Source organism: Lagenorhynchus albirostris, chromosome 6 (genome assembly GCF_949774975.1).
Source record: "Lagenorhynchus albirostris chromosome 6, mLagAlb1.1, whole genome shotgun sequence".
Taxonomy (NCBI): domain Eukaryota; kingdom Metazoa; phylum Chordata; class Mammalia; order Artiodactyla; family Delphinidae; genus Lagenorhynchus; species Lagenorhynchus albirostris.
In genome coordinates, this window is record NC_083100.1 from 15,503,605 (window position 1) to 15,529,733 (window position 26,129).

The 26,129-nt window shown below is 43.8% G+C and overlaps 1 protein-coding gene across 2 annotated transcripts in view; it reads right to left on the reverse strand.

Moving 5' to 3' along the window:
* Positions 1–1,979: 1,979 nt before the first annotated feature.
* The window catches only part of SGPP2 (sphingosine-1-phosphate phosphatase 2), a 118,325-nt gene continuing 94,175 nt past the window's right edge, over positions 1,980–26,129 (reverse strand). For both annotated transcript variants that reach the window (XM_060151995.1, XM_060151996.1), the window contains exon 5: positions 1,980–5,455. In XM_060151995.1, the coding sequence (XP_060007978.1) occupies positions 4,904–5,455 (552 nt within the window). In that variant the 3' untranslated portion in view covers positions 1,980–4,903. The remainder of the gene's footprint in view (positions 5,456–26,129) is intronic.

The following is a 26,129-nucleotide window of genomic DNA, read 5'->3' on the forward strand; positions in this document are numbered from 1 at the left end:
TCTGAACCTCTCCACTGAGAAAGAATCTGGCTTGTGCTCCAACCAAGGGGACCCTGATGTTATAGTGAGAGAGTGCCAGCTACAGGCGCCAGCAGGTGTGTGGAGTGTGTGCAGCAAAGAAGCGCCCCAGCCGGAACTCCAGCTACATCCCTGCTTGTCTTGCTGGCTTTTGCTTGCTGTACAGACAGGCATGGAAGAGGAGAAAGGATTTTGGCTTCTTACAGATTTCCCTTGTCTCCTGAGGCTACAGTTTTAAGAATTTAACATTCTATTCACGGTCCACATTCAGCTCTCATTCTTCTTAGTATGCATCCTGTAAGTAGTCAAGTCTGCACTACAGGTGTGCCCCACCTGAAGAAAACAATGCGTGCGTGGTGTGTCCCAACTAATCCATTAAGGAGCCTTATGTTTACAGAAATGAAGAAGTGCCATGCCATATGGCTTAAACAGCAAATCCCTCGGTGCCCTTAAAATTCACACTTAAACAGTCAAAACACAGGCAGCTTTTAGGAAAACATCTATCCCATAGAACGAGATACGTCTATACTCACATCCCACTTGTTTCTGGTTAACCTCTCTTACTAGAGAAACAGGGCTTGGTTCTTGATCATCAAAGAGCAACGTGGAGTATTTACAGGTCCTGGAAAGAGCCAGGATCGTGGTAAAATGTTTTTAAGATGAAGTTTCATGGGACTGCTTCAGGGAGCTGAGCAAAGAGAAGAGGGAAGAGGCACGGGCGCCAAGGGCGCAGACTGAGTCCCTCACTGCCGTCCCGTCTGCTGAGAGACGAACAAGAGGACGTGGGAATGACAGGTTCAGAGACGGCAGAAAGGGAAGGCACCCACGGGTAAATATTCGAATGAAGAACAATGAAAGGAGACTAATCACCTGTAGATGTCAACTCCTCTGGATGGTCCCATGTGGAGGCAAGGAAATGGACTAAAGAGCTGCTTCTGCTTCCTTCCTGTTCTCGTGATTCGGTTCTGCAACATCAAAGCCCCTTGCTCACCGTTTATCCCACCCCTGCCACCACTGTTATTCCCACACACACTCACCAGCACGGGTGTGGTCTGTCTTCTCTTTGTTAGAGCTCGAGGTTTTTGGAGAAGTGTCTCTGGCAATCTGTACCCTCACCATGGAGTACCATCTCATCCCTACTGTGCATCACATCCCTGTGCAAACCCCATCTGTTCTTTTTAAGCCTGGCTCACACACTACTTTTCCCACGAGCCTCCCTTGAGTCACAGACCTCAAAGCTGGAATTCCTCTCTCCCTCTTCTCAATTCACACTACAAAGTTATCTTTTCCCTACAGCCTTCACACTTCGGGTCTCGGATTGTAATTTTCTGAGCCTGAGTCTCCTCTCTCTGGAGAGAACTCCACAGGGCAGATGAGGTCTCATCCGGCCTCAGGCATGCAGCATGTTAGGTGTTAATGAAATACACAGCATTCAAGGTACAAACAGGTCCCAGCCTCAGCCCTGCAAAGAAGAGCGTCATCAGCTTTTGGCACCATTTCAAACAGCGAGGGACGCTTCAAGGCAGAGCATATCGTTGCAATGATGTGAATGTGAAATGCGCTCATGTCCGTTTTGTTCAGCAGACAACATACTCGTCTGTAAAACATACTCCTCTGTTTTACTTACCTTTACCAGCCTCACCTTTAACATTTACCTTTCAATACATAGTGACATTTATCTCTAAGTATGGTTAAGAGGATGCTCTTTAGTATCAAGGAGTTGGAGGATAATTAAGCGTGCAGTCTTACCACTTACTTCCTGTTCATCACACCTGTGGCTGCTATGATGCTCACCAACATTTGCACGTGACTGAAGCATGACAGCGATAGAAAATTGTACAGCCTCCTGTTTATTTTTGTCGCCTCTTCTCAACTCAGGTCGCCTGAACCCTGAGGATCTGGGGGAAAAAGATCTAGGAAAAAAAAATTCCAAGGTAGCAGAACACTGGGCTTTTAAAGCATTTAATCAAAGAAAAATGATTTTATTTTAAAAAGAATAAATTTACATATGGTACATAAGACAGCTGAAAGTTTCCAAAATAGAAACCCGGAGCCTATGGCCCCGAAACACCACATGGTTTGGTTACACTCGGGAAGCATGAGTCGCCTATTTGGGCAAGAAAATCTTGTGCTACACTGTGATCTGCAGGCATGTGGAGGGGCGATTTCAGCTGTTTAGGGTTTTTAGTTCATGGTCTCGTCTGCGTTTTCTTTTGCATATTCTGTTATGGTGCAAGTCCGAGCAAAGCTGGCCTGAGATGATGGCTGTTTAAAATGACAGGCACAGGATGATGTCCTGGTCCAGAGAGGTGGTGGGCTGGGGGCAGGATGAGGACCGCCAGGAACAGGGCGTGTGTTCTTCCTGGAGGGGCCAACGACCCCAATGGCTCTGCTGTCACCATTTCCAAGTTCAGGACTGGCCAGACCGCAGGTCCTAAGCTTAGATTGGATACATCACGGTGAGCTGGATTCTGAAACTTCATCTCCAGGACTCCCGCTCAAGAGAGAGGCTCTGGACCAAGCCTGACGCAAGCCAGCAGGGGGCAGTCTTTCCCCAGAGAGAAAATCCAAAGGTCAGAGACACAAGGCATAGTCTTTGAAGGGGCGTGTGTGTGCGTGCGTGAAGGAGAGACTGAGAGGGTGTGAGGGTCTAACAGAGTGAAGCGCTGTGTGAAGTGAGTGAAGAGGGCTGGCCGAGCTGCAGTTTGAATCAGGTAAGGACTTTTCCAACCAGTTTCTAAGCCACAGAACTGTAGTGCTCAAAAACTAAGCTTGGCCTCACCAATATGCACATTTTATTCTTCAGATGCTATATCAAGAGACTTTGAAAAGCGACCAACCATGACAAATCCACGGGTCTTTCTTTAACGAGCTGTTATATTCATATTCATATTCATCCTCAATCCAAATTGTGTAAATACAGCCTTAAATATATAATACAGCTGATCGCAATCCTATTGTTGGGACTTAAAACGAAAGGACATCAGTAAAATGTACACACGCACACAAGTGAATCACCCACACCCACTGCTGTGACAGTAATTATGGCCCTTCACAAAAGATACAAGTGGAAAAGGCTGATCCTTTTGCTAGTTGGCTTCAGAGAAATCAACTAAAATCATTTCGCGTAAATATTAGCTAGCACTGTGACCTCGGGTTTGGCAGCCTGTGGGGACGGAGGTACAGGGAAGTGCCCCGTGCACTGCATTGTGGGGCAGCCTAGGGCAGGGGTGCCCGTGAGCTGGGGCATCTCCCCATCACGGTGCCACAAATACTGGTCAGAGTATGATCTAAAAACAGGCAAACGGCAGGTCATTTTGACCCCTGCCTTCTAACTATGAAAAATGTCAGAAGAATTTGAAGGAAAATTAGGATGTCTTACAATTATTCTTTTCAATAAACTGGAGCATTAGGTCAAATACTAAGGATCATCACAACCAAAAGGCCAGGGTGCGTATTCAAAATCAGGAGAAACGGGTGTTCAGTTTTCACGCTGGATGCAGAGGTAAGGGCCTGACTCTCCAGGCAGGCTAATTTTCCCCCGAAGTGTGTGCATGGTGAGGATGCAAGAGGGTTATAAATCGTTGGTTTCAGCAGCTCAGGCACTACACGCAAAAGACACGTTGTTAATTACATGTTGATACTCACTTTTAAGAACATTGTTGATACCTGTTCCTCCTCATTCTTAAGAACTGAAGAGGAGCCCCTGCAGGGGGTTGTCTGCATAATGACCACCTTCCTAAGTCTAAGGACTCTCCCGAGATTTAAAGGGTGTTGTATTTTGTTGGCTTCTTTTCCTAAGAGAGGCTGATGTGGTTCTTGCATTAATTACCCTTCAAATTGCCAAGAGGTGAGAAAGAGGTGGGAAGATGGAAAGGGAGCCACTGGTTCTATTCAGATGAGCAAATAGATTTAGGAAACTAAGTGGAGGAACAGTGTCAGGGAGGGAGGCCTATTCCCTCTGTCAGGCCCCAGGAAGAATTATGTTCCTCTGTTCTTCTATTGATCCACTTTCACGGACAGACAACACTGTCTTCCCAGTTTGTAAGGAAGCAAAAAAGCTGAAGCAGAGGGCTTGTCCCAAGTCACTCTGATGCAGGACAGAGCAGGACACTCAGATGAGGTGAGAAGGGAGCAGCCAGTTGGGTTCATGGGTCAGAAGAGGATAGAAATGGTGCCTGGAATCTTGCAAAGTGTACAAACGAGGAGGAGAGGATCCCTGTCCAGTATGCACCTGACAGAGACCAGGATGCATAAGGAAAGCAGGCTCATGCCCGTGACCTCGCCAGCTCTGCCCCCGCGTTTCATGCTTCCCAGCGAGGGTCACAGTGCTCTTTCCCCCCAAGCAGGCACTGTCTAATGTGATCATCACGACCAGAAAGTCGCCCTGTCCAAGGAACGCAGTTTCACGTGGCGCCCCCTTTCTCTTGGACCAACATTCCAGTTTTGGAAATGAGACTCAGTGCGGGGCAAGGTCACAGCTGAAAAGGAACGCCCGACGTCCAGCCTCCTGGATCATGCCCGTCTCTTCAGGCTCTGCAGAACCCAGGGGGGCTTGTGGCCATTCCTAAGCCAGGCCACAACTCCTGCCAGCCCAGGACGGGTCCAAAGTCCAAGTAATGGACAGGGTGGGGCGCCTTAAAGAACTCAGCTGGGGGTCTGCCTGGCTTCATCTGCAACATGACGCTTGCAGGCTAGTGGTCACGTGAGACCATTTTTCCTTCCATAAAGCAGCAACATTTATCTCAGGTATCAGCAAAACAGACATGTGACACAGGGAATTTTTTTTTTTTTTAAAGAAAAATGTGTCGTCAGCTTCCCCACTCAACAGCTTTTTGGTGTCTTGCTCTCATGTCCAGTGAGCTAATTTCCCACCACTTGAGGCTCACAGTAATCCCAGAAACCTGTGTAGCATTGGCACAAAGGTGGTAGCACAGATGCCAACCGACGTGTAGGTGACAAACTTGTAAGGCACTTCGATCTCCAGCCTCTGCCTGGCCTCCTTGTTTCTGGTGACCACCTTGAACCAGGAGTACAACACTTGCAGCGAGAGATTTTGTACGAGTTGACGAACCAGGAGAATCAGCACAATTCCCACAGTAAATTTGGTCAGACCCAAAACTAACAGGTCGCTGGTGAGCGGTGGGATGTTCTGAATAACAGGGAGGGATTCCGTGGGCTTGGACACGAGCTGGAAAAAATGGTTGATCCAGAATCCTATGGTCACCCCAGCGCCGGCAGCCATGATGGTGGTGGTGTCCGCTCTGGTCGGGCTGTAGTAATCAGACACGGGGTAATTGTAACACAGGAAGAATGGTACCACCAGAACACACACAGGGAAGAGGGGGCTGGCCGAGTCCAGGCGATCGATGAGGGTCCAGGCGGGGTAGGTGAGGACGATGAGGATGGCGGTGATCAGGATGCCACCCAGCACATCCTGCAGGAGAGACACGGATGATGTACATCAGGTGAGTGCTCCCCTGTACACAGGTATAATTTTGATTCAAATATAATTGATTTGACATTTAAAATACAATTTTTGTATTGTTTTATAATACTTTCTTTTTGCGGTACGGCCCTCTCACTGCTGTGGCCTCTCCCGTTGTGGAGCACAGGCTCCGGACGCGCAGGCTCAGCGGCCATGGCTCACGGGCCCAGCCGCTCCGCGGCATGTGGGATCTTCCCGGACCGGGGCACGAACCCGCGTCCCCTGCATCGGCAGGCAGACTCTCAACCACTGTGCTACCAGGGAAGCCCTAATACATATTTTTTAAAAACTACAGTTGTAGACATTTGAAAATAGGAAAAATACAAACCACAATCACGCTATTCATGCTATGTCTTTTCTTCCAGTTTTTCTGTCTTTTGGAATAAATTATTTTCTTAATGCATAGCTATAATCACACTGTTCCTTCAGTCTATCATTATTATTTTTTTTTTGAATTCTGTACTTCAAAAAACTTTGGGCTGCGCCACACAGCTTGCAGGATCTTAGTTCCCTGACGAGGGACCAAACCCAGGCGATGGCAGTGAAAGCGCTGAGTCCTAACCACTGGACCGCCAGGAATTCTCTTTATTATTTTTGATTTCATAGTATATCACAAGGGCTGTCATGATCTTCACAGAGGTGGCGTCATCCTTTCTTGGCAGGCAGGGGTCGGGGCTGCAGCTGGCTGGAGCAGGAAGCTGGCTGCTTCGGGAGCCACTTCCTAGCAAGCACACCGGCATTACTTATGGAGCGCGTTTGTCTGGGGTGGTTTGAGAAGACGCTGTGGATGTGGTGGTGCCAAAGCTCCGCCATGCCCGTCTGGGTACTACCACTCTGTCTTCAGAGACAGAACTTCAAATAGTGTATAGATTTCACCGGGTGTGTGCACCCTGCTTGATTTAATCAATCCTTCTTTACATTTTAGATTCTGGTTTTCTTTCTTGCTTCCTCGACCCTCCCACCTTCCCTATTTCTTCCTCTTTCTCTCTCCCTCCCTGCTTGCTTCTTTCCTTAAACTCCTGTTTAAAATATTTTTAACTCCTTAATGTCATCCACTTTCTTCTTCCTTTAGTGTTCTCGCAGCAAAATTCATTAGGTGAATTCTTTTTTTTTTTCCACACACACACTGTATTTTATTTTTACAAATCAACTGACACCAAGCATTGTAAATGCATGACCACAACAAAAGCAACAGTGATTGCAATTACCAAACACGAAACACACTCATACTAGGTCATGATATTGACATTCAGTCCAGGAATCCTCCACTGTAACAGCTCCTTTACTTTGCAGTGAAAATTGATTTGTATATTTTTGCCTCTGAGTCCCTGTGGGATTTTTTTTTTTTTATTCAAACAGAAAGTCACAAAAACTATAATCATCCTCATCAGTTCACTCAGTCCCATGTAATTAATTTTTTTTTATCTTGATCTTTCATGAATTCATCAGTTTTCCATTAGAGTTCTGAAAATGCTTATTCATTCAGTTCAGCAGTATAGTCAGTTACCAGAAACCTGTACTTGTCAGAGTCTTTTGCACGAATTCCTTGAAGATGAAACCCTTTTATAGGAACATTTTTGCAAAAGCATCAGAGTACTCCCAGAACTGTCTGTAAGTGACAAAAGACTTAAAAATAACCACGGTTAAAGATTTGATGAAAGTTCATAATAATGCAATTGACAAGGAAATTTAGTTATTTCTGAGATATACATTTTAAAGTGATAACTAGAATTAGGACTTATAACATTGTACCAGAACATATAAGATTTTTAGAAATTTCAGGTAATGTCTGAAACATTTATATTAACATATTTCCATACAAATAAGGTGAATTCTTAATGTAACCAAGAGATGAATACATCTAAGTCAGAGAATGAGGAGCTTGCTGTGGTTCTGTTACAAAGTTTCACATGGATTATTTTGAAAGTTTACCACTGGAAAATTGAAACACTTTCCTCAATGTATTGGAAAATCTGGGAAACACCAAAAAGTAAAACACATGCATTGTGGAAAAACTGGAAAGCACTGAAAAGTATAAGAAAAAAAAAACCAGATCCTTATTTCCATCACCTACAGTTAACGCCGTCTATATTTTGGCGTGTTGCCTTCCACTTTTTTTTTTTCATATAAACATAAAGTAGAACTCTAAGGGCTTAGGTTTTTTTTTTTTTCTAATAGCTTCATTCATTATTTCTCTTGTTCAGTTTCTAATAAAATGACATCTGATTTGAGCGAACAATGGGTGAGAATCAGACCTTAGAAATAAACAGAGGCTACAGCAAATTTCACAGATTAGAGGGCATCCGTTCTTCCTTCCAGTGCCCATGTGTGAGTGCCTGCTATATGCCAGACACAGTGCTGGAGGATCCAGTGTGAGCCAAACAATCACCACCACACCTAGGCAGAGCTTACAGCTTAGTGGAGAGACAGAGGATTACTGTTGTCGAAGAGGGAAAGGGATAAGCCTGTGGATCTCGATGGTCCCTTGGGGCTGGAGAGTAAAGAGTAAACACAGGTAGGAGACACTTCCCACAGGGCCCTAGAGTCCAGTCCGCTTCCTAAAGCCTGCATCCAGGGAGCAACGTGAAGCCACTGATGTCGCTCTCATCGGGTACCAACATGACAAGAGTTTCTGACTGCAGTGAGGAGAACAGATAGGAGAGGGGCAAGCGTGGGGGAAAGCCTTGTGTTGCTGCATGTCCTTCACGTGGCACCTGGGCTTTACCTGTTCTTACTTCCGCCATCATCCTTCTCTTCAAATATCCCTCAGGCTTCACGGTCTCCATGATCTTTCTCCCCATGACCTTCTCCTGTGCTATGATTATGCACGGATTTTACTTTATTTTGGGGGAAAAGAAGGAACAATCCTTCATTTAAGTTTCCTGGTTACCAAAACTTGAGCCCAACTCTTGAATTGAATTTTCTACACCTGTCATCTCCACTTCTGCACCTTGAAACACAAGTGCTGTCAACCTAGACTTAGATGATACACCGTTCTCAAAGGCCACTTACTAGACATTTGCTGGTTGTTTCTTGAGCATCTGTCTTTGACCCAATAGCCTCATACCTCCCCTTGGGGATCCATGAAGTTCTGGAAAATTATGGAGTTGGAGCACATGACCTAGGTAGGCCAATCAGTGCACTGTATCTCCTGGTCACCGTGATTGGTGCAGGGGTGGTCATGTGACCTATACCAGTCCAATCAGACAAAATTGTGGGGGTTGTGCTTGCAACTCTTGGAAAGAGATGTTCTTTCTCTTTCTGAACACTGGGCCCTGTGGACTGACACCCTTCACTTAGCAGACCTTTCATATTCAGCTTTTATTAATATTACCCTGCACCATCTTGGCTCTTCTCTGACCTCTAAGAAGTCTCTTTCTTGGTTTCCTCCTTTAGATCCTAATAGATCCTAAACAGACATTTTCACAGATTCTGTCTTCAGGCTCTGTGTGTTTTTCTCTGTTGAATAGTTTGTGTAGTTTCTATGTTGTGTTAGTTTCTGCTGTACAGCATTGGAGACATAGATTTGAGTGTCACGCTGGTAGAGAATGGAGAGATGAGGCCATGGATCTACACAAACTTTTCAACAGAGAAACACATGTAGCGCCTGAAGACACAGTCTGTGGAAATGCCCATGTTTAGCTGCTCCAATAAAAATTTTAATTTCAAAAAACTGGTCAAATAAGCTATTGTATAGTCATTGAGTGGAATATTATGCAACAATAAAAAAGCGAAATACAAAAGAAAAAAAAAAAACAACTATGTCTCCAGGTGTCTCTCTCAAACTTTAGTCCTGCCTCTTTAAACTAAAAGCTAGACATTTTCATTCAGACGTCCTGTCAGCGCCCCCAAACCAACTTGTCTAAGATAAAAGTCACCAAAATGAAAAATGAGTAAAGGAAATGAGCACTTTATAGGAAAAGAAATACGCATGCTTCTTAAACATATAAAATATACCTAAATTTACTCATAATAAGAAGTGGAAATGAAGCTATGCTGAAGAGAAATTAAAATTTGCATGCACACAAAAATCAGTACACAAATGTTTACAGCAGTTCTATTCATAATCACCCAGAACTGGAAAAAAGAAACCCAATGTCATTCAAGGGTAAATAAACTGTGCTACTTTCATACAATGGATACTTCTCAGCAATAAAAAACAACAAACTACTGATGGAGGTAACAGCTTTGATGAAATCTCCAGGAAATTATGCTGAATGGAAAAAGCCAGTCTCCAAGGGTTACATGCTGTGTGGTTCTATTTATATGACATTCTCTAAAAGACAGAACTACAGGGATGGGGAACAGATCAGTGGTTGCCAGGATCTAGGGGCAGGGGGAGGGTGTGACTACAAAGGGAGAACATGGAGGACTTTTTTGGGGTGACGGAGCCATTCTGTGTTGCGGTGGTGGTTACTCAGATCTATCCCAGTGTTAAAATCCAGAGAACTATACACCCAAGGCAAAATCAATTTCACTGTTCATTCATTTAAAAAAATAAAATAAAATACGACATTTTAAACAAAAATAAAAAAGCTGGTGGCCTCTTTTGTTTTCTCTAAATAACAGTGTTGTGCGTGCTGTGTGTGAACCACTGCTCTGGAAACCCAGAGGTTCCAACGTGACCCCACCCTCCCTCCCCTGCCCCACAAACCACTGAGAATGTACCCCTCACCTATCAGCATTAACAAAATCCAAAAGTTCCACAGTATTCTGTTGATGAAACAGTAGCTGGGGGCAAAGGGACTCTTGTCTCTCAATCATATGAATGCAAAATGGCACAACCCTTATGGGGAGGAACCTGGCAATATTTTTTAAAATTATACATTCATATAACCTCTGACGAACAATCTCACTCTAGGTCTTGACCATGGAGATATACCTGCCTGTGTCTGTAAGGAAGTATTTACAAGCTGTCCATTGTAGTATTGTTTGTAATAGCAGGACCCTGGAAAAATGCCAAGCTCTACCTAGAGGGGCCAGTTAAATCTAAGCGTGGTCTATTCATACAACGGAATACTCTGCAGCTGTAAAAAGGATGAGGAAGCTCTGGTGTGGAAGTTTAAAACGCATGGTACTGAACAGTATGTACAGTATGCTACCATTTTTCATTTTTACAAAGGTGGTAGAATACATGGATACATTTTTACATGATACACAAACAGGTTCACTTGAATGGCAGGGGGTGGAGCTGGCAAGGAGGCTTTTCACAGGATACCCTTGTGTACCTTTTGAATTTTTTTTTTTGGCCACACCACGCGGCTTGCAGGATCTTAGTCCCCTGACCGGGGATCAAATCCGGGCCCCCTACAGTGGAAGCGTGGAGTCCTAACCACTGGACCACCAGGGGATTCCCCTTTTTGAATTTTATATCACATAAATGTACTGCCTACTCTAAAAAATTAAGTGAAAATAATTCGGTCTCTCCTCTTCCAAACAGGATCTGCCTTTCAATTCCCCCACATGAAGTGGGGATCTGAGGTGAGTCTAGTGGTGTCCTCCACAGGGGACTGGGCATATATGATGATGGAGGCATGCGACTGTCCTGCTGAAACATCACCTGCTGAGGACTGAGGGCGTCTTTCTGCGAGTTTTAAAGGAAAACACAGTTTGAGGGGAGGAGCAGGGCCAGGCACAATGAACTCGATACTCCACACAAGCCTCTACTTTCTCAGTGGGGAGACGAGGTTCTGCCACTCCGAGTGTCTCCTGGCAGCCCCACTGAACTCGAGTCTGAGCCCTGAGGAAGTCAGAGAGGATGGAAGAGTCATGTTGCCTCCATCTGCAAAACACAGAGCTAAAGAATGCTGCCTGGGGCTTCCCTGGTGGCGCAGTGGTTGAGAGTCTGCCTGCCGATGCAGGGGACGCGGGTTCGTGCCCCGGTCCGGGAAGATCCCACATGCCGCGGAGCGGCTGGGCCCATGAGCCATGGCCGCTGAACCTGCGCGTCCGGAGCCTGTGCTCCGCAACGGGAGAGGCCACAGCAGTGAGAGGCCCGCGTACCGCAAAAAAAAAAAAAAAAAAAGAATGCTGCCTGGAGACCCTTCCGGCAGAGGCTCTCCAAAGGGAGGAACCCATTCTGCCTCATACCTCCAGGCCACAGTGCCCCATGTGGGCACTTTATGACACCATGACAAGGGTAGAGCATCTGTATCATCCACTGTGGCCCTTGAATTAGAGTCATGGGCACAGATCTGCTTTGCCTGGTGAAGCAGCCGAAGAGTCCCTGGTGACACGCAGAGCAGCAGGGAAGGATGCCGATGGGGCAGGGACGGCAGAACTCAGAGAAACAACGGCATATCCTAGACCGGCTGCTGGGACAACACCAGAAGGCTGCTGGGCCTGGAGGGCAGTGGGCAAGACCAAGTTGCTCGAGGTCACAGCCTGGGCAGAGAGCAAGGGACCCAGCAACGTTATCTTCACATCATGGTGTCCGACAGGCCAACCGTGGTGCCAGGGACTCGGACTGGTTCCTGAGCAGATGTGAGACTCCTTTTGCAAAGTCAAGACATTTTTCATGTGGGCATTTCTGTTAGGGTTGAACTGTGTTTAACGCCCCCCTTTCTGTAGGGGTTAAACACAGTTTTGCAGAGGACTAGAGGTTCAGAGTGACCCTGTAGGGCTCAGAGAAATTCATTACTTATACATATTTCTGTTGATGGACACCCCCCCACCCCCAGGCTCCCGAAGCTCAGAGTCCTAATGACTTCCTCTCACCACCTCTGACCAGCAGTCACAGACCCCCCTCCTTCATTCACAAGCTCCTGCCGTCACCTCTGAACGCCCACTCCCCCACCCAGACCTTCATTTCCCTGCATGCCGGCCAGTCTCCTGTCCACAGCATTCACTGACCGCCTTCCTAGTTGCTGTTTCAATAACCAATGTTCGCCAGTTTTAGTGTGCACTGGAATCACTTAGGACAATTATTAAGATGCAGATATCAGAGGACTGCCCTGATTCTGATCTGCCCTGTGGCCCAGGAGCCTGCATTTTAACACCTCAACATAATGCTGATGTAGTGAGTCTAAACAGAAACGACTCTGAGAAATACCAACCTCTCGACGGGACTGAGTCCTGCTTCAGATGGGTTTGATTAACCTACCATTCCAGGGTGTTCTCTCACTCCTTTCCCATTTGAACATTCCACGCCAGTCAGACAGGTCTACTTGCTTTTCCCAAACACGCCTTGCACAATTTTATCATAGTTTTACGTTCCTTTTATGTACGGCACATTTTAACCATCTCTATCTATCAAGATCTTATCAGCTCATCTAAGGCTCAGCTCAAAAGCTACTTCCTTTCCAGAATATCTTCCTGTACCTCCACAGTTGGAAATAACCTGTGCCTGAACTGAATGTAAAGGTACTTGCTTAACAGCACTCAAAAAGCCCCTTTTTTCTTTTAATTTTATTATTTTTTTATACAGCAGGTTCTTATTAGTTATCCGCTTTATACATATTAGTGTATATATGTCAATCCCAATCTCCCAATTCATCGCCCCCCACCCCCCGCTGCCACTTTCCCCACTTGGTGTCCATACGTTTGTTCTCTACATCTGTGTCTCTATTTCTGCCCTGCAAACCGGTTCACCTGTACCATTTTCCTAGGTTCCACATATATGCGTTAATATACGATATTTGTTTTTCTCTTTCTGACTTACTTCACTCTGTATGACAGTCTCTAGATCCATCCAAAAAGCCCCTCTCTTAAATTGCCTTTGCTGTAGTTAGGTGTTCACAGGCTTTTCTCCTGAGTTGATTATGACAGTCTGATCAGCGAGGAGGAAGTCCTCTTGCAACTGGACATCATTCCTCAAAGCTCCTAGCACAGTGCCTGACAGGTAGCAGATACTCAGTTACACAGATTACGGGAATTTAATGCCTTTCTCTTTCCTGAATATCCACAATATTTAAAACCCACTGTTACCATACATCAAAGAAAATGTGCCTTCCTTCCCTCTGTCTTCCTTTGTAACTGCAGTTACCAAATTCCCGGGCATCTGGTTGGAATATTAATCGTAAACTCATTCTGTTCCTCTTCAGTGCATCAGGAGATGAGACAGTTTTGGTCCACAGCCCTAGCATTTGAGGCGAAAGTAATTTGGGCCAACATGGCTGCTGCTGTACAGATTTTTCCTTCTAGCCACACAGTTGGATTTTTAGCCATAAAAGGTGGCATTGTAATAAAGACAATTTAGGTATTTCTGTAATCAAAATACTTGAACCATTTCTAATGAACTTTCTAATTTGGGGCTCTATGTTTCTAATAATAAACTTACTCTAAACAGCTCCTAAAAAATAAGGATGAGGGCTTCCCTGGTGGCGCAGTGGTTAAGAATCCGCCTGCCAATGCAGGGGACACGGGTTTGGGTCCTGGTTCTGGAAGACCCCTCACGCCACGGAGCAACTAAGCCCGTGCGCCACAACTACTGAGCTTGCGCTCTAGAGCCCACGAGCCACAACCACTGAAGCCCGCGCGCCTAGAGCCCATGCTCCGCAACAAGAGAAGCCACCGCAATGAGAAGCCCGCGCACCGCAACGAAGAGTAGCCCCCGCTCACGCGCAGCAATTTAGACCCAACGCAGCCAAAAATAAAATAAATAATAAAAATAAAAAATAAGGACCAGAGGGCTTCCCTGGTGGCGCAGTGGTTGAGAGTCCGTCTGCCGATGCAGGGGACACGGGTTCGTGCCCCGGTCCGGGAAGATCTCACATGTCGCGGAGTGGCTGGGCCCGTGAGCCATGGCCGCTGAGCCTGCGGGTCCAGAGCCTGTGCTCCGCAGCGGGAGAGGCCACAACAGTGAGAGGCCCACATACCGCAAAAAAAAAAAAATAATAATAAGGACCAGAGTGCTTGAAAATTCAAGGACAACTTCTTTACACTAATTTTTTCAAGCTACTAAATTCACAGAAATGAAAAACTCACAAAATCTTCATCTCGGGATTGGATCTGCTGTTTTCATTTTAGCAAGTTCTAAATGAGGAGGTGATTTCTTTGGAACTGCACAGACATGTGTTTGGCACAGTGCATGGGGCCACAGGGAAGAGTTCACAGTTCTCTGGAATGGCCAAGGTGAGCTGTGGAGCAGAGGACAGTGTACAGAGCGCAGTACTGACGTATGGAACCACTAGCCAGCCCTGGGATAATTCTGTCCAGAAAAGGTGGATTTGGGGGGGGGTGGAGGGGTGGAGAGAGAAGTGTGTGTGTGGTTTATAAGGAGGTGGGAACGCTATAGAAGATGGGTAAAAGATAATGATGCAAAAAGCATGATAAAGAAAAGAAGTTAGGGCAAATATGACAGAATAAATGTGCTTTACTTTGCAAAAAACACATTTAAAACTCCTTTCCAAGAAGAACATAATTAGACTACAACACACACAAAATATTCAGCACTTAGACCCAGTTATTCCACTCCTAGGAATTTATTCTAAGAAAATAATCAGAGAGGGACTTGCTGGTGGCACAGTGGTTAAGAATCCAGCTGCCAATGCAGGGGACACGGGTTCGAGCCCTGGTCCGGGAAGATCGCACATGCCGCAGAGCAACTAAACCCATGCACCACAACTACTGAGCCTGCACTCTAGAGCCCACAAGCCACAACTACTGAGCCAGTGTGCCGCAACTACTGAAGTCTGCACGCTCTAGGGCCCGTGCTCTGCAACAAGAGAAGCCACCGCGATGAGAAGCCCGCGCACCGCAATGAAGAGCAGCCCTGGCTCACCACAGCTAGAGAAAGCCTGCGTGCGGCAACGAAGACCCAACACAGCGCGCCCGCCCCCCCAAGAAAATGAAAGAAAGAAAATAATCAGAGAAGCAGCTACTCACAAAGGTTTTTGGATAGGGATGATTCTTGTTGAGTTATTTCAACCTATACTGATGAAGTCCAAAAAGTAACTAACACATGCTCCACCACAGAACAATCAGAAAACACAAATAATCAAAAAGAGCATAAAGAATGGAGCATACATCGTAATAAGGAAGATTCTGGAAAGACATAAATCAGGCATGGTATAATGCTGTTTTCACCAACAATGAGTTAAAAATACATATTGCTTTCTTATTTAATAACACAGCAGGATCATTTTCCATTTGAAAAGAAACATTTCTGCAACCTCTTTTTTTTGTGGTTTCGAAGTATCCATAAGTGAGATAATATCAAGCAGAATACAAACTCTACATAAAGGATGATCCTAATTCTATATAGATACACACTTGCATGCATGGAGAAGGAAATAGACTAAAATATTAATAGTAGTTTTTCTGTTTGGATATCACAGATGATGATTATCTTCCCCATGCTTTGCAAATATTTTCTAAATTTTCTAGTCAACACCTTTATTATAATAAAATATAATCAAGGCAAAAAATCAGGATGTTAAAATCAGAATGTTTCAAAATAGACAAGCATGGAAGTAATTAATGGATGCTTACAAATTTTCACATCATGCAAAAAAAAACTGAAACGCCCCCAGGAATCTACATGATAATCAAGATACCATTCTTCCGTGATGTAAGTAACATTTAAAATAAAAGCATATAAGATGCGTTGCCAGTGCTACCGTACAAATCACACTGAAACATAATAAACCTTTAATTCAAGTTACCATCAAGATTTAAATGAAGCCTTTTAAATTATTTGGGGAAAAAAAATCATTACATGAACCTAACCTTTTCTAAAGTTAAAACGCAGAAAGATCTAAATGGCTTTCATTTTTGTACCTATTCTCGTTTTCAGTTATAAAAGTTAGTATACAGATAAAAGCTCGAGCTTCATTATACCTCCTTACCGAAAATAATAATGAAGACAGGCAATCGAAAGTGTTTAGGAAAGAATCCTAATGGAGTTATCCCAAACATCAGAACAAATTTTAGTGAATGCTATATAAACACATAAAATAGTGTTTTTATTCTGAGCCCAACAGAAACACTCCTCCTTTTGGGAAACATCTCTAGATATTTCAACAGCAGGCCCTAACCCTGAGAACTCCCAGCTGTTGTGAACTCTGACCCTATATCACATTCCCTTATGCGGTTTACAGGGAAAAATTTACATTCTTATCTCCAAACATCTTCACTGAAGAATGCTATTGAACACACCAAAACAACACAGGGTTAGCTCACCAGAAAGAAGGGGAGAACGAACCCATTCATTCAATTGTTCGGAAAGAATGCATTCAGATCTTGGAACTATTTATGCCGAGAACTCGATGATTCTGGCATCTTCCCCTCTGCCAGGTCCCCTGCTGAGAATGTGAAGGGCCCTCTCTGCCCTTGGCTGCCTTCAGAGAGCAAGCTGAAGCCAGGAGCAGAGTAAAAGCCAAGACCCACTTTGTGGATGCAGTGAATGCTCTGAACGCAAGCAGACCCTGACATTAAAACGGACTTACAAAAAAAACCCCAAACCCTCAAACCCTCCCTACAATTATTTTAGAAAATAACTTTTAGTTATAGGTCCATGTTTCCTAGTTAATACACTCAGAATACTGATTCTTTTCCATGCTAGCTCACAATTCATTCAGTTTCTGAGAAGAATGCAGATGAGATTCAACAGAAGCCAAATGGTAAGAGGGAGGCAACACTGTTCATGAATATGAATATAAATCATACAGAGAGAAACTACATCTTATGTAATTAGCATATGTATAGGCGACAAAGAGTGAATGCCTAAGTTCAAAAATATTAATTTCCTATTGACACACCAACGCCCACAGGGATCAGTCAAAAGCAGGAAGGGGCTTCCCTGGTGGCGTAGTGGTTGAGAGTCCGCCTGCCGATGCAGGGGACACGGGTTCGTGCCCTGGTCCGGGAGAATCCCACATGCCGCGGAGCGGCTGGGCCCGTGAGCCATGGCCGCTGAGCCTGCACGTCCGGAGCCTGTGCTCCGCAATGGGAGAGGGCACAACAGTGAGAGGCCTGTGTACCGCAAAAACAAACAAACAAACAAACAAAAAAAAAGCAGGAAGATTTACCTTGCCACGTGGTGTAAGTGGAAGCAGCAGAATCTCCTGACAGTCACAGCTCTCTGAGTGGGCACTCTGTCATGCCTGTTCTGAGCCACCTCAGATACCCAAGCACAAATCCAGGGCTAAGGATCACTAGGCATGGAAATCTACAGTGACTTTGAAAACCCGCTGGAGCTCAGGAGTAAAGACAGGAGGTAGAAAAAGGTATGCCAGCTTTCACCTTCTGCTGTGTTAGAATAATTGCCCACTTGGAAAGTGAGACTATTTAAACCTTCATTAGAAATCATGTTGACACCTTTAACAGAAAATGGTTTTCTATAAGCGTAAGAAAAATTATATACAACTTGGACAGAAGGTAGAAGACCTCTTCTGGGGGCAAAGTGCCGGAGGATAATAGAAGGCATAATACTTGGTTCACCTCACTGCTTGCTATTTTTTTGGTAAAATCTTTATTGGAATACAGTTGCTTTACAGTGTAGTGTTAGTTTCTGCTTTATAATAAAGTGAATCAGCTATACATATACATATATCCCCATGTCTCCTCCCTCTACCTCTCCCTCCCACCCTCCCTATCCCACCCCTCCAGGTGGTCACAAAGCACTGAGCTGATCTCCTTGTGCGATGCGGCTGCTTCCCACGAGCTGTCTATTTTACATCTGGTAGTGTATATATGTCCATGCTGCTCTCTCACTTCGTCCCAGCTTACCCTTCCCCTTGTCCTCAAGTCCATTCTCTACGTCTGCGTCTTTATTCCTGTCCTGCCCCTAGGTTCATCAGAACCATTTTTTTTTTAACATTCCACATATGTGTGTTAGCATACGGTATGTTTTTCTCTTTCTGACTTACTTCGCTCTGTATGACAGACTCTAGGTCCACCCACCTCACTACAAATAACTCAATTTCGTTTCTTTTCATGGCTGAATAATATTCCATTGTATATATGTGCCACATCTTCTTTATCCATTCATCTGTTGATGGACACTAGGTGCTTCCATGTCCTGGCTATTGTAAATAATGCTGCAGTGAACATTGTGGTACATGACTCTTCCCGAATTAAGGTCTTCTCAGGGTATATGCCCAGTAGTGGGATTGCTGGGTCATATGGTAATTCTATGTTTAGTTTTTTAAGGAACCTCCATACTGTTCTCCATAGTGGCTGTATCAATATACATTCCCACCAACAGTGCAAGAGGGTTCCCTTTTCTCCACACCCTCTCCAGCATTTATTGTTTGTAGACATTTTGATGATGGCCATTCTAACCAGTGTAAGGGGATACCTCATTGTAGTTCTGATTTACATTTCTCTAATGATTAGTGATGTTGAGCATCCTTTCATGTGTTTGTTGGCAATCTGTATATCTTCTTTGGAGAAATGCTTACTTAGGTCTTCTGCCCATTTTTGGATTGGGTTGTTTTTTTGATATTGAGCTGCATGAGCTGCTTGTATATTTTGGAGATTAATCCTTTGTCAGTTGCTTCATTTGAAAATATTTTCTCCCATTCTGAGGGCTGTCTTTTGGTCTTGTTTATGGTTTCCTTTGCTGTGCAAAAGCTTTGAAGTTTCATTAGGTTCCATTTGTTTATTTCTGTTCTTATTTCCATTTCTCTAGGAGGTGGGTCAAAAAGGATCTTGCTGTGATTTATGTCACAGACTGTTCTGCCTATGTTTTCCTCTAAGAGTTTTATAGTGTCTGGTCTTAAATTTAGGTCTTTATCCATTTTGAGTTTATTTTTGTGTATGGTGTTAGGGAATGTTCTAATTTCATTCTTTTACATGTAGCTGTCCAGTTTTCCCAGCACCACTTATTGAAGAGGCTGTCTTTTCTCCATTGTATATTCTTGCCTCCTTTATCAAAGATAATGTGACCATATGTGCGTGGGATTATCTCTGGGCTTTCTATCCTGTTCCATTTATCTATATTTCTGTTTTTGTGCCCGTCACTGTTGGCAGATGACATGATACTATACATAGAGAATCCTAAAGATGCTACCAGAAAACTACTAGAGCTAATCAATGAATTTGGTAAAGTAGCAGGATACAAAATTAACGCACAGAAATCTCTTACATTTCTATACACTAATGATGAAAAATCTGAAAGAGAAATTAAGGAAACACTACCATTTACCACTGCAACAAAAAGAATAAAATACCTAAGGACAAACCTACCTAAGAAGATAAAAGACCTGCATGCAGAAAACTATAAGACACTGATGAAAGAAATTAAAGATGAAACAAACAGATGGAGAGATATAACATGTTCTTGGATTGGAAGAATCAACATTGTGAAAATGACTATACTACCCAAAGCTATCCACAGATTTAATGCAATACCTATCAAACCACCAGTGGCATTTTTCACATAACTAGAACAAAAAATTTCACAATTTGTATGGAAACACAAAAGAACCCGAATAGCCAAAGCAATCTTGAGAAAGAAAAACAGAGCTGGAGGAATCAGGATCCCTATCTTCAGACTATACTACAAAGGTACAGTAATCAAGACAGTATGGTACTGTCACTGTTTGCTATTTATTAAAGGTCTCAGACCTTGTGAAGTGACAAGTTAGCTGACAGATTTTTTTTTTTTGGTAGAAATGCAAATAATTCCCATTCAGTGGAAATGATGACCCCCAAAGGTAACAGCTTGTTGCCCTGTAGGTCACTAACTAATTTTGTATAACCTAGCAATCTAAGTAATATTTCTTTATTAAGTTGTCTGTAAATATTAAGTTCTTTATATCTGACTAGTTCCTTTATGAGTAAATCAGTTGAATAAAATCTTTGACATTTATGTTTCAACAAGAGTTATGACTTTACCATTTAAAAATCATACTCTAGGGACTTCCCTGGTGGTGCAGTGGTTAAGAATCTGCCTGCCAATGCAGGGGACATGGGTTCGAGCCCTGGTCAGGGAAGGTCCCACATGCCGCGGAACAACTAATCCCGTGCGCCACAACTACTGAGCCTGTGCTCTAGAGCCTGTGAGCCACAACTACTGAGCCCACATACCACAACTACTGAAGCCTACACGCCTAGAGCCCATGCTCTGCAACAAGAGAAGCCACCTAAATGAGGATCCCGCACACCACAACGAAGAGTAGCCCCCGCTTGCCACAACTAGAGAAAAGACTGAGTGCAGCAACGAAGGCCCAACGCAGCCAAAAATAAATAAATAAGTAAATTTATTAAAAATAAAATAAAATAATAATAAAATTATACTCTAGGGCTTCCCTGGTGGCGCAGTGGTTGACAGTCCGCCTGCCGATGCAGGGGACACGGGTTCGTGCCCCGGTCCGGGAAGATCCCACATGCCGTGGAGCGGCTGGGCCTGTGAGCCATGGCTGCTGAGCCTGCGTGTCCGGAGCCTGCGCTCCGCAACGGGAGAGGCCACAGCAGTGAGAGGCCCACGTACCGAAAAAAAAAAAAAAAAATTATAGTCTAGTGAGTATATAATTATTTCAATGTTTATTCATGACTAATTATTTTGAATGATTGAATATGCATATCCCATGTAACAGTTGCATTTTTTATGTTGCTTTCCTTTGTATACTCTATTTTATTATTATTATTTTTAAATTTTATTTATTTAGTTTTGGCTGTGTTGGGTCTTTGTTGCTGCATGTGGGCTTTCTCTAGTTGTGGCGAGCAGGGGCTACTCTTCGTTGCGGCGTGCAGGCCTCTCACTTCGGTGGCTTCTCTTGTTGCAGAGCACGGGCTCCAGGTGCTCGGGCTTCAGTATTTGTGGCACACAGGCTTAGTTGGTCTGCAGCATGTGAGATCTTCCCAGGCCAGGGCTCAAACCGGTGTCCCCTGTATTGGCAGGTGGATTCTTAACCACTGCGCCACCAGGGAAGTCCCTGTATAGTCTCTTTAAATGGCACTGGTTTGCTCAAAAAAGTAAATAAGGCAGGTGTTATGTTTCTTAATGTGATGATACAATAAGATATTACTGCATGCTTTTTTTTTATTGCATGCTTTTTGCAATATCAATATTAACTAGAAAGCATTTAGGTATACTATATATTTCTAAACTCTAGTCCATATACAGTATGATTTGGGAAATAATCACTTGCTTGTCTTGGTTTCACAAAATCTAACAAGTCCAAACAGGAGATCTTCATGAAACAGAGTTTCCCTACCCATAATTCCCATTAATATGAGCAGCTGTAACTGTAATGAATCACAGGGCCTGGCAGGTCAACAGGATTATGACATTAGATCAAACAAGCTTCACAGGCAGGTTATAACATTGTCTTTGACAACTGTTAAGCAGCCTGCAAGAATGACAAGTATAGGGAAGGGCAACCTGCTAGAAGACACAAAAGACACTGTCAAACATTTAAGTGATTGTTCTCAAATCTGAGTTGGCAGAGGGGCCTCTGAGCAACAAGAGAACAGAAGAAAGTCATATTCAAATGTAATATAATTGTTGAACAGGCCCATGCAGGTTGAAATTTAATTGGCATTGTCCCCATATTGGCTGGGATGTTGTGTATAGACTGTTTCAGTGCTTTTCAAACTGCATCTTGCATTAGAGCCCACCGGGAACTTGTTAAAATGCAGAATCTAATTCAGTAGGTCCAAGTGGGGCCTGAGAGTCTGCATTTTTTTTTTCTTTTTGCGGTACGCGGGCCTCTCACTGCTGTGGCCTCTCCCATTGTGGAGCACAGGCTCCAGACGCGCAGGCTCAGCAGCCATGGCTCACGGGCCCAGCCGCCCCACGGCATGCGGGATCCACCTGGACCGGGGCACGAACCTGCGTTCCCCGCATCGGTAGGCGGACCCTCAACCACTGCGCCACCAAGGAAGCCCCCCTCTTTTTTTTTAAAATTAATTTATTTATTTATTCTGGCTGAGCCAGGTCTTAGCTGCAGCATTGCTGCATACACTCTTAGTTGTGGCATGCGGACTTCTCAGTTGCGGCATGTGGACTCTTGGTTGTGGCATGCTTGTGGGATCTAGTTCCCCAGCCAGGGATCAAACCCTGGCCCCCTGCATTGGGAGCTCGGAGTCTTCCCCGATGGACCACCACGGAAGTTCTGAGTCTGCATTTCTAACAAGCTCCCAGGTGATTCTGCGGCTGCTGGTCAGGGGACAACACTGTGAATGGCAAAGACTATCTCACCTCGCTGAATTGCAGAGGTCGACACAGGCTCCTCAAGCTGAATATGACAGGTCAGAGCTTCCTGAGTGCTTTTTTGAAATACACATTGAAAAAATAAAACCACCTGAGGGAGATGGAGGGGGTAAGGGAGGGAAGGAAGGGGAGTTTGGTATTAGCAGAGGCAAACTATTATATACAGGATAAACAACAAGGTCCTACTGTAGAGCACAGAGAACTATATTCAATATCCTGTGAGAAACCATAATGGAAAAGAATAGAAAAAAGAATATATATATATGTATAACTGAGTCACTTTGCTGTACAGAGGAAATTAATACAACATTGTAAATCAACTACACTTAAATAAAATTTAAAAAAATAATAAAGACGGGCCAAAAAATAAAAAAAGATTAAAAAAATAAAACCTTCTGAATTATATGAGCACTGTAACATACTCATATAATACTTGAGTCAGTACTGTAAAAAACTGATAGTATAGTTATTGAAAATCTTAGAATGATATTCCAGTGAAGAAACATTTGAGTGTAAAGAGGTCCTAGAGAAAGATCTGAAAATTCTTTGTAGACGTGGTGACATGACTGCTCACATTTAGAGGAAAAATAATTCTGTCCAGTCCTTTGTCACTGACCCCAGGGAATGTTGGCTCCGAACCCTTGAGTCCTGGCTCCCTGTGCAGAAACAAAACTCCCTGAGGGGATCTTTTGCGGCCCTTACATCACACGAGGAACTGGAGATTACTGGAGACCTAAAAAATATCAGTCTTGCTCTGCAGACTGTTCTAGGTGTGTCTGATATGGCCACACAATGTTTATGATGAGGCTGGACCATCTCAATCACAGAGATTGTCACTTCCTTGTTATTGTGTCGAGTGAGAAGACAGTAACACCACATAACTATTAAAATGGAGAAATGGGATTCAAGATACAGTGAAGCACAAGACTATGGTACGTGCATAACCCTTTGTTTTCGCACATGTGGTGAGAGCTCAGGGGTGCAGTGTGGAAACCAGACTGTGCCATAACCCTATGCATGTGGAATAATTTTATGGAGGTTTCAGTGTTGGAAAAAAATCAAATAAATTATAGCACTTACAGGAAGCCCTGTGTGCATTTAAAAATATGATTCATGAAGTGTTTATTTCCTTTCCCCAGTGAGCATGGTTTAAGGAACATTCCCACAGACATACACAAACACAGACCTCGGTCGTATTTTGCGATTAAAATTAAGTTCTAGACTTTTTCTTTTGCGGTACGCGGGCCTCTCACCGTTGTGGCCTCTCCCGTTGCGGAGCACAGGCTCCGGACGCGCAGGCCCAGCGGCCATGGCTCACGGGCCCAGCCGCTCCGCGGCATGCGGGATCCTCCCGGACTGGGGCACGAACCCGCGTCCCCTGCCTCGGCAGGCGGACCCTCAACCACTGCGCCACCAGGGAAGCCCAAGTTCTAGACTTTTAACTGATTTTCACAGCATAAGATGCAAGGCAGCTAATTCACTACTCTACAGCTGTCTGCCGTGCCCCAATCAGTGTTCATTTTGATCACCAACAAGGCACAGTTTGGTAATGAGACCAATTCTCAGGCAGTTTTATATGGATGGTTTATGTGGTGGATAAACCATCCATTTGCCCTGTATGGCAAGCTAGATACTGCTATTTCTCTCCACAGGCAACTTAGCCCAGCTCAACTCTCTAAACCCTTTTTGAAACAGCATCACAGAGAAGATGGATGGATATTAATTCTGTGGACAACTTGGTTCCCTTTCTTAATCAGATTTGGTAGGTAAGGTTACAGCAACTAAAAGGAATTTTGGAAATCAATGGTTTGTGAATTTTTAAATTGATTCCCAAACAATAAAGGGACCAAAGACAAAAGCACTTGGAAATGCAGGTATTTGTTTTATTGCCAAAAACCACATTAAGTGTTGTTCTGTTTAAAAAAAAGAAAAGAAAAATAGACACAGTGCAAGGGAAGATATAAGAAATGCAAGTACCCAGTCAATGAAGAATTATCATTCATCACAGCAAAGTCTAGAAACTTCCTTCTCTTCTAGGAAATCCTTATGTAAATAATAATGGAGCTCAAATATTTCTTTATTAGTTCATTCAATAGTTATCACGTGCTTTTATTTTTGATTGGTTATTACACATCAAAAAATATACTAGGTAGAAAAATAGAAGAGATTAAAAAAAATACTAGGATAGAGGAAGAATAAGATCTAGTGTCTGTCCATTAAATAAAAATAACTTCATTGTTTTTGTCAAAAGCAATTCAGGCTCACTATTAAATTCGCACTTCTGCGCCTTCTGTCCATAACCAACTCCTCTTGCCACACATAATTTTACAACTAATGGCCCCATACTGTAGCCTGCTTTTCATAGACTATATGTCATACACATCTTTTTGTGACTACAGAACTACATTACTTTAATGGCTCTATCACATGCCACTCTATGGAAATACCATACGTAACTCCATCTGATTGGTGGACGTTTATTCTCATTGTTTGCTGCTAAATGCATTAATGAACACCCTTGGAGGGGCAGTATAGAATGTTATTTAAAAGCATGGATTCTGGGGGAAGGGTAAGCTGGGACGAAGTGAGAGAGTGGCATGGACATATATACACTACCAAATGTAAAATAGATAGCTAGTGGGAAGCAGCCGCATAGCACAGGGAGATCAGCTCAGTGCTTTGTAACCACCTAGAGGGGTGGGATAGGGATGGTGGGAGGGAGACGCAAGAGGGAGGGGATATGGGGATATATGTATATGTATAACTGATTCACTTTGTCATAAAGCAGAAACTAACACACCATTGTAAAGCAATTATACTCCAGTAAAGATGTTAAAAAAAAAAGCATGGATTCTCAAGTCAGACTGCTTAGTTTTAAATCTCAGTTCAGTCTCTTACCAACTGTATAACCTTGGTCAGTTTACTTAACCTCATCTGTAAGACTGGAATAACAATAGTACCTCCCTCATAGGGTCACTGTTAATTACCCTGATGAGGTAGTTAATACATGTAAAGCACTTGGAATGGTGCATAGCAGATCGTAAGTGCTTTATAAATGTTTGCTATTATTTTTACTTTTATACCTGTGCAATTATATGCATTAGGAAAATGGGCTAAGAGCCTAGACGGCTCTGAATGTGCACTTTAGATCTTAATACAGTCTACAAAGTGCCCTCCAAAAAGCTTATACCAATCGTTTATCCATAACCTTGAAAACAGTCATCCTTGCTTGGCAGGTATGAGATCTGGAAACTCACTGCCAGTCTGACCAAGCTGGCTACAATGATTTAAGTGTATACCATGGGCAAACGGAAATGGCAAGATTCCTGTTCAGGGACCTTAGAGGAAATGACATAGAGTTCTAAACCCAGCAAAATGAAAGTGAAATAAAGACATTTCCAGTAAAACGAAAACTGAGAAATTCATTACCAGCAGAACCATGCTAAAAGAAACACTGAATAGAGTAATTTAGGCAGAAGGAATGAGACACCAGATGGAAGAACAAAACTGTAGGAAGGAATG